This window comes from Argentina silus (assembly GCF_951799395.1).
Source record: "Argentina silus genome assembly, chromosome: 16".
NCBI lineage: Eukaryota > Metazoa > Chordata > Actinopteri > Argentiniformes > Argentinidae > Argentina > Argentina silus.
Window position 1 is genome coordinate 9,689,702 of NC_139670.1, and position 13,818 is coordinate 9,703,519.

General features: G+C 43.1%; 1 protein-coding gene across 2 annotated transcripts; it reads right to left on the reverse strand.

Moving 5' to 3' along the window:
- Positions 1-244: 244 nt before the first annotated feature.
- pcgf5b (polycomb group ring finger 5b) lies at positions 245-11,078 on the reverse strand. 2 transcript variants are annotated; one of them, XM_083687526.1, is made up of 9 exons: positions 10,976-11,078; positions 9,472-9,805; positions 7,025-7,121; positions 6,349-6,404; positions 6,113-6,172; positions 4,493-4,635; positions 3,737-3,835; positions 2,714-2,803; positions 245-530 (listed from the first exon to the last, which is right to left on the reverse strand). In XM_083687526.1, the coding sequence occupies exons 2-9, from the start codon at positions 9,584-9,586 to the stop codon at positions 483-485; spliced, it is 708 nt and encodes a 235-aa protein (XP_083543652.1). In that variant the 5' UTR covers positions 9,587-9,805; positions 10,976-11,078; the 3' UTR covers positions 245-482. The 2 variants fall into 2 exon arrangements, with proteins under 2 accessions (XP_083543652.1, XP_083543651.1); XM_083687525.1 differs by having other exon boundaries at positions 4,493-4,638.
- Positions 11,079-13,818: the final 2,740 nt, after the last annotated feature.

A 13,818-nucleotide genomic window follows, 5' to 3' on the forward strand; every position in this document is an offset into this window, starting at 1 on the left:
CAGGATTAAGGTAGGGACTAATGTAAGACACTGAATCCAGCATAGATAAGGTCTAATATACAGTAATGAACCATCTGCCAATGTGTGAGTCTCCATCTTCATATCTTCCGTTGTCTTGCATAAGAGTGGACTACAGTTTCACCTTGTATTGTCATGAAACGTATCCAAGTGCAGTTGTCCTAGGTCGTACTGTATCTTCAGTCAATGACATTTTGGTGTGGGTTTTTTTTTTGGGGGGGGGGGGGGGGGGGGGATTTCAGAACATCATGTGACTAGAAGCGGACATGTTGTGACTGACACCCTTGCTCCATTTTTGGGAAAATGAAACAAAGATAAACATCCAGATAAAAGAGAAACTCAAACAGAAGCAGAAACATAGCCAATAATGCATTTCTGCATGCAGATGATAACACTTGTTGTCCTTGTGTCTTGGGCCAGGCACATCCATTCATTGTGTAGTCTGTCAATGGGCTGTTAGTGAGTCAACCAAAGTCTATCCGTGGGCGATATTCTAGTACCATTGGGTAGGCCTAAAAAAGGAAGACATTTGTTACTTACAGTCAATCTGTTACAATGAAAGGGTGAGATAAAACAATCATAGACAACAACAAAAATGTATATCAACATTATTATGCTCTCTCTTCCAAGGAAGGGCATTTCAGCAGCACTAAAATGTTACCATATCTGATCTTGTCCTTCATCTATTATACACAGGTTCCAGACAGAAATATGCTGCAGTGAGAGCGCTAGTGCAGGTGAGTACCGTGAGAGAGTAATGAGAAGAGTCTGAAGTCGACACAGGTGAGAGAGAGAGAGAGAGAGAGACACACACACACACACACAGACAGACACACACACACACACACACACACACACACACACACACACACACACACACACACACACACACACACACACACACACACACACACACACCACACACACCACACACACCACACACACCACACACACACCACACACACACCCCTGGCTGATGCCTATTTTTAGACAGCAGCAGCAGTGGCGGCGGCAGGACACTCATGTACAATCCCAAAGAGAAGTCGGCCCACGATGACCCAGTTTTTCCCCCCATTTTGTACAGGAGAGAGGTGTATTTACTCTCAACTTCCCAGAACTCTCACCTATTTGGAACATAGACACTTAAGAGAAGGCTTGAGATGAGACTTTATATCTTGGCTCTGTGGGCCAATCAAAGCGTGGCATTCTTCCAGCCAGGCCAAATTTGGTCATGTGATGAGACAGCACCACAAATATCAACCCTCTTTATGCTTCCATGTTGATTCTAAATGGTTCTAAGCTAGTAGCTAAAACACTGTCTCCCGACTTATAACGTGTTCTTGGCATCAGAACGTTCTATACAAGGACTCAGGACAAGGATATCTGCATACGCCTGCCAAACCTGTACTGTAGCCCAATGTAACTCAGTACTATTTGAGAGCTTGGGGGAACCAATTGAATGTATTAGTCCTGTACAGTTTACTTGGCCTAAGGGTGCTTTGTAATTAAACCAGGGCAAACCAGGATAGAAATGGTCTTTGCTGCTAACAGGCAGCCATCATGAAGACAAGATCCCCATCCCCACCCCCCTGTTGGAGCCTGGTGCTGATGAGCTATGGCTGTGGAAGGGGAGACTGTCAGGCGACAAGCCCAGGGAACAGGCACCCTGCTGGGGCAGCTGTCAGGAGCCCTCACTAATTTCCTCACCTGTCTCCCCTGGACCAATACAGCATTTCATGACCTGCTCTCTGACCCCCTGCTGTAGAGAGCCACGACAGCCTCATCTAAAACTGACTATCATCGCAATGGAATTAGCAACGAGGCGGTGCCCCGCCAGGAAAAGCTGTTTTGAGGTCAAGCTGAAGTGTGTAACCTAGCTAGCTAGCTAGCACACTTTGGAGAGGGACTGAGCGGTTTGTTAATTTGTGGGGGACTTGAGTGAGGTTCAGCTCCGGATATAGCAACCACGACGTGTCAGCCTATTTTTGGTGAGGTGAAAAATAGGAAAGTGGGTTTACTTTTTATCGTTTCGGATGCCTTGAGGCCCAGAGTAACTCCCTCACTGACTTTAGCCATGACCTGCACATTAGTGAAATATACAGTTTCACCACTGATGAAAAACGGTCTCTAGGCTGCTGCTCATTGCCTAACTCCACTGAAGTGTCATTCTGACAGCTGAGTTTAAGATCTTGAGATACAGAGGAGGAAAACTAGAGAAACAAGGGCTCTCTTCTTGTGCTTCCCAAGTCATTGCAGATGTCTGTATAATAGCAGGCTATCATCCACGATCACAATTACTTCATACTGTGAATCAGCTGCAATTATCATGCTTAATGCCCTTTCCGTCTATTGAACAAGACATCCAGAAATGCTTTGATGAATGCTTTGATGTGTGACCCTGTGCCACTGTTCCAGTCTTCCAGCTGGCCAAGAGAATTAAGCTCCATTAACTATGTCAGTGGCACTTCCTCCTCACTGTGCCAGATTACCCAGTGGTAGGGCACACGAGTGGCAGTGGCATTTCAGACGGGCACTAACCAGCTAATCGGCTTAGCGCCAAACAGTGACTTTCATTTAGTAAGACTCCAGCATCGTCATTCAGCCCTAGGAGCATATCCCCTCGTGGGAAAAAGGTATCTTTAAAGAGGAGGCGAGTAGCTAGGGGGGGAGCATGGGTATCATTGGAGGAGCTTACGTTTTCGCCGCGAAGTCTCCACCGTGTCATGTAGATGAACTCCATGGTGTGGTCCTTTCCCATGATCTCTCCGTTGCATAGGACGTCTAGCTGTGAGGAGAACACAGAGGCTGGTGACTGAGAGGACGACTAGGCCATAGAAATAGATTGAGTAGAACAGACAAGGTCCCTCAGACCATGGCAATTTGGCTAGTACACCAAAAGATGGCTGGACATGGAATTGTCGTACATCACTGACATTATTGCTGCATGTGTAGAATAAATAAAGATGGCCGCCAGGCCACCCACCATGGACTGTTGATTTGAATGGGCATGTCTGTTCTACTCATTCTATTTCTATGGACTAGACTCCCTTTCTCACACAGAACCACTTAAACAAACAGAAACAAAGCCAACAAGGACACACATATCTAAACATGGAGAGAATGGGACAGACACTGAACAGCAGACAGGATGACCCGGTTGGTTCCATATTTTATGGCGGGTTGACAGTGGGACTATGTGAGACTGGGGAGGCTGATGGAGGTAGAAAAATCAGAGGACAGGCTCATTGTAATGTATGTAATGGAATTAGGAATGGTATCAAACACATGACTGTGTGACTGCATCCAGCGCATAAGTATATGGCTGGTGTTGTAAAAAGTCTGGTAAAACAAAGACAAATGTTTTCACCGTTGGAAGTGCTTTGCCTTGCAAAAAAAGCGGGATACTGCACTTGTAGCCGTGCACAGCACTTGAGTTTTAAGCACTTTTACAGACTATTTTCTGTAAGAGAACACTATCACAATATGTTGCAAATATCACAATATGCTTGATAATATGGAACATTGTCCCACCCCTAGTCCTATCTCCCACCACACAAACACACATAAGGAGGTAGTGGCTACACAGGCAGAGCTGTGTGCCACACAAACTAACAAACGCAACCTGTGACAAATACTCATTAGCATAACAAGCACAGAGCTAAAAATCCGTCATGGATACAGCGTGAATTGTATGAAAGGACAAGCTTTCATTTGTTACCTCATAAGAACTTGGAAGCTTTAACTTCAGGCTGAGGAACTTCTTGATTGTTCCGACTGTCACCCGTGTCGAGCAGCGTATAAACTTCTTCATTAAGCCCTGCAGGGGGTACAAAAGAGGACTTTAATGATCCTTGCAGCATTTTACACATCAGCCCATTTCTTCATAATAATGCGAGGAGCAAGCAAATCCACATTTCCATACGGGTCATTGTCTGGTTTTCAAACGAATGCAGAGTACAGATAGTGTATTTAAGAGACACCTTTTGTTACAGAGGAGCATCAAAACACGCGCGCGCATGCACGCATGCCACGCATACATGCACACGCAAGTCTATATATCTACATTATGCATCCATTTAAAACCATTATGAGCACCCTTTCCACAGTGTGCCTCCTCCTAATTACTGTATGTACTTTACAACAACACCACAGCTCTAACGAGGACCACCCCATTAATGAAAATAACTAAGTCATTAGTGAAGGGGTGGGTTAGCAGCTGCAGACAGGAACTAACGTCTGCCTGAATAACCAGTTTTCAACGACAGCCAAGGGACAAAGAAAAACCACTGAATCATGTATTCTCCGTTTTAACTCACAGGCTGAGGTGTTGGGGGAGCATAACAGAATGAGAAGGTGGAGGACTGAGGGAGGGAAGGGAGAAGTTGGGGGTGGGGATGTGGGGGAGAGTGGGGGGGGGGGATGAATAGAAAGATGAGACGGGCAAGAGTGGTGAAGAGATAAGAGGACAACATACCTTAACGATGTTCTCTCCCACCTGTCCGTTGTTACGGAGACAGTCCAGGCAGATGGCTATCTGGGGGTCACTCCGGTGGTAATCTCCATCCCTGTCGTCCTCGTCCTCGTCGTCCAGCCTGGCTCGCTTAGACCTGGGGCCATCTTCTAGGGAAGAGCACAAATGCACAAGTGCAGGATGCTAGTACTCAGTGTTTAAGAGGGATGCGAAGATAAAGGAACACTTTATTTTAGTGAACACACATTAGATATCTCATTTGTAGCTTATAAGTGTTTGCTTTCCACACAGCCCCTCAAGACAGACACACAGACACAGACACACACAGACACACACACACACACACACACAGACACACACACACACCTTGAGGTTAGGAAGGCTAGCAAGTAACCCCAATGCCGCTGGTTTTACCCGCGGTTATTGGAGCCAGTGATGAGAATAAGACATAATAAATGGCTGAGTGAGGTTGGCGGACGAGGAGAGAGAAACAACGAGAGATTAAAGAATCTAGAGAAAATATGGAGGATCACATTACCACATGATGAATACTCGTGCCTCTCGATTTACTCTAGAGATGCAACACCATAGGGGGCCTCTGGGACAATCTGTCCGTCATAACACTGGCCATATTTAGAGGGCTCTCGTCAATATCTCGTAAAGTTTACAGTCAAACACCCCAGTGACACACACACACACACACACACACACACACACACACACACACACACACACACTGTCAGCCTCGTATGACTCACAGCCACCCACAGTAGTCCTACTCCGCTGAAACAATGAGACCTGAGTCATAACTCTCCTTTTGTCTTTGATCTTTTGTCTCCTCCTCACTGATCTCTCTCCCACGCAGAAGCGTCTTTATCCCTCACCTCAATAACACTCACAGCCCACTTCCACTGTCCTGTATATTCATCATCTTCAGTACGTTCTTCTCATTGTGACGGGGTCTTCATGACAGACACATACACACAGACACATACACTCACCGACCACTTTATTAGGAACACCTAGACACCTTCTCATGGTGGAGGTGGTGCAATGGTGTGGGGAATGTTTTCTTGGCACACTTTGGGCCGGTTAATACCATTCAATCATCGCTTGAATGCCACAGCCTATTTGCGTATTGTTGCTGACCATGTGCATCCCTTCATGTCCACGATTTACCCATCTTCTAATGGCTACTTCCAGCATGATAAATGCACCATGTCACAAAGCAAAAGTCGTCTCAAACTGGTTTCATAAACATGACAATGAGTTCAGTGTTCTTCAGTGGCCTTCCCAGTCACCGGATCACAATCCAATAGAACACCTTTGAGATGTGGTAGAACGGGAGATTCACAGCTTGAAAGTGCACCTGAAAAATCTGCAGGAATTGCGTGATCATGTCATCATGGACCAGAATCTCAAAGGAATGTTTCCAACATCTTGTGGAATCAGTGCCACGAAGAATTGAGGCTGTTTTGAGAGCAAAGGGAGTATTAGTATAGTATCCCTAATAAAGTGCTTGGTGAGTGTACACACACACACACACACACACACACACACACACACACACACACACACACACACACACACACACACACACACACACACACACACACACTTTACCTTCTCCGTTTTCTTTCGACTTGTTCCTCCTCCAAAAGTCAATCTCCTGTTGTTGTTCCTCTGGTCCAGAAACATAAACAAGGATGATATGAATATGCAAGGTAATACTGGACATAAGGAGTTACATCATTCAGGAAGAATGGAAAACAGCTTGTGTAACAATTAGGCCCACTATCAAAGGAGAGATGTACACATCTATTTATGTTGGAAAATACTCAAATGACTTCATCACTCACTTTCTCTTAGCCCTGGTACGAGTTTGAATATGATTTCCTCTAAGGTGTTGTCTAACCTAGAGACAGAGGGAGGAAGTAAACACTGTAGTTAGTCAAAGCACCCATGTAAGCATACACATGCATAACACACACACAGGCTATTGATATGGTCAGTATGGAGCCTCAGCAGCAGGGTGTGTGGTTTGTTATAGAATTACTTTTATTTGCGGTTATAAATAACAGGTAAAGACCGGTAGTCCCGCATACACACACCATATGCACACGCACGCGCAATGTATGACAAATCATTCCCAGACTTTGCAGCTGTGGGCAAGTGGCTGGGAGGGGGCACCGGGTGGGGTCTTCAGCTGAGACCTTGGCTCCAGAATAGAGTCAAGCTGTTGCCTGGAACTCGCCAGTGCCAAGCTCAAGTTCACATCATCCCCAACACCGCACCAGCACAACACCCCAATTCCACTAGTCTAGCAGAGAAGTGGTTGAAGTTGTAAACCGAGAGCTGCCAAAATCCGGCTTAGACCAGTTCAATGGTGCAATGGCCAGCATGTTTATATCTTGGTGATTTACATCTTAGTCTATAAATTATGATTTGGTGATTCTTAAATTAATTAACTCATATTAATGCAATAAATGATATCAATTTCTGACAGACATTAGACAAAATAATCAGGTGTTTTACCTCAACATCTCTAGAGGGTTGGTTTCATGGACTTGGTTGCCACATTTTGGGCAGTCGTTGCTGTCCTCAAAGTGTTGGACGATGCAGCTTTTACAAACTGTTTGGGGGAAAAAAGAGTGAGGGACAAAGTTAGGTTTCCTATTCTTGAAGGGAACAACTGCACTCTCAAAAATACAGACCTTTTTTAATAACTTGTATATATTCTGGAATTCTAATGACTCAATTTTCTGCAGTTTCATCTGGGGAAATATTTGAGTATCTGCCATGCCTTGAAGCATGACTAAAAGCTCAGTCCTGCAGCTGAAATTGAAACAGTGGACTGGCAGTGAGATAAGGAAGTAGAGGGTATAGCCCTGCCCAGGGCTAAGTGGATGTATCACACTCTGGCCAACCACAGCTGCAGCCAATACTACAGAACACATACACACAGACATGGACACACACGGACACACGGACACGGACTCACACACACACTCACGCTCACACACTCACACCATCTGTGGTGGGCTATATGGGCCACCTTGGGTCTTCCTTTTAATGCATTTCTTTCTTTTCATGCATTCAAGGCCCACATCCTACAGTAGAACATGACACATGATCACAAAGCCGTCAGAAACAATCAGGTCAATAATATGCATGATGATCTGCCACAAGGGGGATAAATATAGGGCATAGTACCCCCTCTAGTCATTTCCATGGCAACCATATAGCAGCTTTGTACAACTATATAGAATGATGTGTACAGTACAGGCCTACAAGCCTACACAATTAGATACAATAATAAGCTGCTCTCAGGCTCAATCAGCCGTGAATGTCATGGACAATAACAAGTCAGAGGGCCATCTCTTCTGACTACCACCATAAGAGACAGACCGTGCAGACCGCTCATGATATAGGGGATATAGGAACAGTTATTCCAGTGAGATATTTCACATACATTATGCCTTTCAAAACATGGATAGACACTTAACAAGGCTGTTTCTGTGTCAGCGTGCAAAGTGCATTTCTTATACTACTGTATGGTAAACATGTACCTTATGTCAAGACGCCTTTAACTGGAGAGAGCGCATGTCATCTCGAAATGTAGTGACATCGTCTACTGTGCTAGCACACAAACTACTAGTAGTCAGTATTTTATGTGTAGTGTCTTTGAGTATTGAACAAATAAAATGTATTATTATTCAAATGTATTATTAGTATGCAGTGCTACTGTAGCAGGCTACCAATATTTCTCACCATTGAGATCAAGACCAGGGTCAATGTGACCGCTGTGACTGAGGCGAAGAGACTTTGCCCTCAAACAAACAAAAACAAATTGGACACAAACGGCTTATCCTGAAAGGAGAATATTCGTTGTCATGGTGACTGAACCCGCAGCTGACTGCGTTTCACCCTGATCACTAGAGATGTGTCACTCCTGAGGGAGATTTTGCATCTGCCGTTCTCTTCCAATAAGCAGTCTGTTCCGATAAAGAGGGCAGAGAAGGAAGTCTGGTCTGTAATAGAATATGCAAATCACGCTGGACATGACAGCCAGGAGATCAACATAGAGCACTCTGGGAAATTCACAGCTCTATTCAAAGGTGTGGTATAAACAGCAAATGATTCAGCCATGTGATTCTATGAGCTCTTTATCCCAAATACCTGAAGTTGTATAGTTACACTCTTATTCCTCAAGTAACAACATTGTTATTACACTATAATAAGTAATTGCTTTGTAAATGTATAGTAGTAGTTCATATACATTTACAAAGCAATTACTTATTATAGTACTTATTATAATATATACTTTTGAATAGAGCTGTGAATTTCCCAGAGTGCTCTATGTTGATCTCCTGGCTGTCATGTCCAGCTGATTTGCATATTCTATTACAGGCCAGACTTCCTACTACTACTACTACTAATTGGTTGGTATTACACAAGTGGAAATAGTCCCTAACTCACTGTACTACTTATGTACCGGTAATAATGAAAAACCCTCAACTTCATTAATCATTATTATACAATTACAAAGTAACTGGCCTTATGCAAAGGGATGTTTGAAGTTTCTCTGAGGAGATTTTGGCTTGTAATATAGACAATGCTAAACTAAGTGTCATTGGAATCCTGTCTATTGGAGAGGGCGCTGCTAACTGTTGCTGCGTTAGCAAAGTGGAGAACAGAGAACCGGAGAAGCTTTCACCACTGGCCTATGAGGACAACTCAGGGTAAGACGATATTTCACCTAAACATGAAAATAGGCCTTTAAAAATCCAGTGTCTAAATATAATTTATAGTAAATCATCCCAAATCCATTCTTGGATACAATGTATATTCAAAACAATCAGAAATAAAACAAATTTGACCGAGGGGCTACACAAGGTAGGATGGTAGGTTCTAGTCTCAGTCAGTCCCTATACATCAGGTGTGTATTATGACCTGACTACCTGCGATAGTGAGGCACTTACAGGTGTGTAGGCACTCCGTCACTGTGGTGGGCTTGATCAGGTAGCCTTTACACACGTAACATGTGATAAAGTGGTTGAAATCCTTGACCAGGTGCTTCCTTGGCGAGGTCATCATGGACCAGAGCAGGGGAGATGATGGGAGGTTTGGGGGGGGGGGAGGGAGGGGTAAGGGGGAGGAGTGATGGAGGATGCGTGCTGAAGGTCAAAGTTCACAGGACTTTGTGCAATGCTCCACACTGCTGGGGTTTCCCCTTCAGTCGCCTCATCTCAATCCAGGCTTCCCCTCTGACGAGACATCATGTGTGCTGCATGTTCATCTGTGTGCTGTGGGTGTCTGGAAAATAAAATAAAAATAATATGAATAAGAATAAGAATAAAGGTTCATTCACTGTTTTCTACACTACATACACATAAAATACAAAAAAAAGCTATACAAATAAAATGCATTATTACATGGTTATAACATGAAAATCATATTCATCCCTCAAATGCAAATTAGGCACAGTTGTAAAACTTGTAAATGATGAGTCCATACTCATCTACATAAAAAAAACATATTCGAATGTTATAAATTGTAAACAATTGACAAGACACATGAAGAGCAGAAAAATAGAAAAAATAAGAACTTTTTAATGATCTGTGAATAGCCTAAACAGAGTAGACAGGGCTAACAACCCTCAGTCATAGACCTGGTCCTATACTGTACAGGTGCATGGAACATTTCACCTTTATGCCCCGCCCCCTCATTCTGTGTTTTCAGAATCGAAAGCAACTTTAGTTCCCTTTCGCAGACTGTGATACAGAAATATCTTTCCCAACGTATCTTTTGACACATATTATCAAACAAAACTTACGCAACATATCTCGCTACACTGTAACAATTAGCCTATTTGTTGATATGCAGCGAGACTGAATGATATTCATTATAGGCAAAGTCGGATTTGCCATTTGTAAATGACAGTCATTGAGACTGGGTCGCAGATAGCTATGACGAGTAGAACATTGAGAGATGACCAAATGTCACATGATGACATCTAGAAAATTCTAATACGCAGCAAAGATATAAATCCTGTATAGCCTATGTCCCCATTATAGTGACAAAACTGTGGCTTGTGTACCTCATCATGTCCAGGAAATCGTACGCGTCATTCTATGCGTCACCGACGGTGATCTATTGCGCGAATAACATCAGAGATGGCGAGTTTAGAACATACACAGACCCAGTCGTAAAAACTGAAAGTTGCTACCATGGAAGTCATGTGGGCAACTGTGGGCACCGTGCACATGCTCCGATCACTAGTTCAGGGGAATAAACTAGCGCCACGGCAGTGCCACACTGACTCGACTAGGGCCATAACGCACATGTCCATAACTTGATACCCTATATGACACATGATCCCATTCCCAACCCACCCCAAACTTTACTATCACGGTACCCATGGAAAATGATACGCAGTGGCATCGTTTCAGCGGCTACTCAGTTCCGAGTGTTATAATATCTTACCTTCCAGTTATCACGGGTCCATGGTCGTGATGGTGTGATCTAATCCAAAAATTCTATATTAATCGACGCTGTATGATGATTGCGAGCCGACGTTACATTCGAGTTGCGCCGAAGACGGAACTGCTTTCAGCAAAGATGATAGGAGAGAGGGGCGGAGGAGGTTCCAGCGGCGCTTGTTTACGCATTGCTGCTTTATTCACTCTACGGCAGATACACTCTGATTGGACACAAACTAGGGCGCAGCCTTCAATTACCAACTACTGTAGTCCAGTAACTGTAGCCTTTATGATAAACACAGGGCTCCGAGAAACCTGTTCATCAACTGAGCAGATGACACAAACGGTTTGATTATGGTATATTTGCAATATGAGGCTGTTTGATTGTATACTGGTGAACCATGAGAGATCAGAAAGTTGTCTTCTTTATTATAGTTATTACAGATATTATTATAGTTATTATAGATATTACCAGATATTACTGTTAAAAGTGCTCATGTCCTCAATAGAAATTGTATTCACCTGTGTACACACTCATTCACAGCTTCTATGATAGTGTTACATATATCAATGCCTGAAACATGTATCTTGACAATTCTCATTGAAACATCCACATTCAGTTTTGATGCTTAAACATTCCCTCATAGAACAGTGGCCACACACACACACACACACACACACACGCGCGCGCACACACACACACACACACACACACACACACACACACACACACACACACACACAAAACCCTGGATAGGCCCAGTTATTGAACACACACAGGATACAATTCTGCTGAGATGCTCAATAATGAAAACCATTTTATCAAATCTCTGACAGTCATGTTATGCTTCAGTGCTGTAAAGTTTGATTACATTTCTGGACAAGGTCTTCTTCTTAAACATCCCCTCTTCCTATGGTCTAAGACAGGACATGGACTCCATTCTGTCCAGGGTGTGTCAATTATTGGTGAATCAGGCATTCATAGCAATTCCAAAAGTACTTCCGAAAGCAGCTGAAACAGAGATATTATTACACCCCAGCAGCTGTGATAGGGCATGTTTGATATCCTAGAACTTACATTTGTCTGTATTGATGTACTGTACTTTAGCTCTTTGATCCCATATCCCCATTCTGTTTGAGTTGAAAAGCCAAGGCGATTAGATGCAATGTTGTCACATTTGGAAACCCAACATACTAACTTGCATACTATCTCTAATGACTTTACTGATGACCTCCCCTTCACTCCACACTAAGAATAAGGGGTAGGATAGGTAACATTGGAACTGTGTAAAGATGTTGTCAAATAGTTCCCTTACTGCACAATTGTATTATGCCAGTGATTGAAATGACATGCAATACTTATATACAATATTTATACGCACATTATTTGCATTATATACTTGTTGCTGTATTGATAGATAGCTTGATAGAGACAGAAGGGAATGCAGCTCGGTGATCACTAGACTCAGAGTCACTTGGTATTGACAGTTGTAAAGACTGATAGTGGCTGCGGCAAGTTCATGTCACACAGATGGAGCTCATGTCAAGGACAGAAAAAGGTCCTGGCCCTTAGGGAGCGTGGGTGGGAGTGAATCTGACACTTATACGACTTTTGAACCCTGAAGATGTCATAGGGTTGTCCACTCTGGGCTACGGCAGTTTAGTGAGGCACTTGACCATTCAGAAGAACATTCAACAAACGCTATCCAAGGAGCTGACTACGAACCTGCCTGGGAAGAATAGCCATGATGGAGATGCAAAGGTGAGATATGGATGAAAGAGGTTACATCTATTTGGTGTTATAATAGATAATTACTATGATTATCTTTTTTTTTTGTTTTACTTGATTGAAATGTAAGGTTTATTAAAACATTTTTGTACAGCTTTCATTTCCATTAGGGAGGTTAGTCAGGTCATGATCAAGCCATCAGAGGAGGGTGTCGCAGTGACAAACATACTGGGTTCACTAAGTAATCAGTACTAAAGTAAGCTACTATTATGTTGGGCTATTTGCTCATAACGTCTAGCACTATAACATACTGTATCAGTAATTCAGGTGACATCTTCGTCCTCATAAAAAAACATGACATTATTTGAATAATTCATAGGGAGACTTGAGACGCCTTTATGAATATCTGTTGCTATCCCTTATACGTTGCCGGATGCTTTCGAGTCAGGGTTATTTACCTCATTCTGTGAGGAGTGGAGCCTTTCCCAGCACTTTTGGCAGAGAGCTCATTAAGACGCATGCCACACATTCTTGTCCCTTTCCCACTGCACCCTCTGCACTCCTGTTCTGCTTAGCTTATGGAAATATAATTACCACTGTCAGGTAGGAGAGACATTGAAACATCTCTCTATTACAGTACTTGTTATAAGATGTGTCTGTATGATATAGATTGTATGTACAGGTATATCAGGGGAGGCTAGTGGAGGCACATCAAACATACCATTCCTGATTCTGTCCTACAGACACATCTCTACATTGACAGACTTTGAAGTCTTTATCACATCCAGTACTGTGCTCTGCACCTATGGTCCGTTTGTGGAGATTACCACTGTCAGTTGGCGAGACATACAGCAGAGATCTTTATTGCATTTACATATACTGTACATATACATATATGTGTACAGAAACATCTCTATTTCATACTCCTCTGGATCATTTATGGAAATAGAATGACCACTGTCAGGTAGAGGACTAACACAGAAACACCTCTATTTCAAACTGTATGCATAGTCTCATGTGCAGAAACTTATTTATTCTGTCAGAGGTCATTATGAAAGCCTGACTAATGGGTTGTCTTGGGGACATTTTTTTCATGACCATTAGGCAATATATGATGC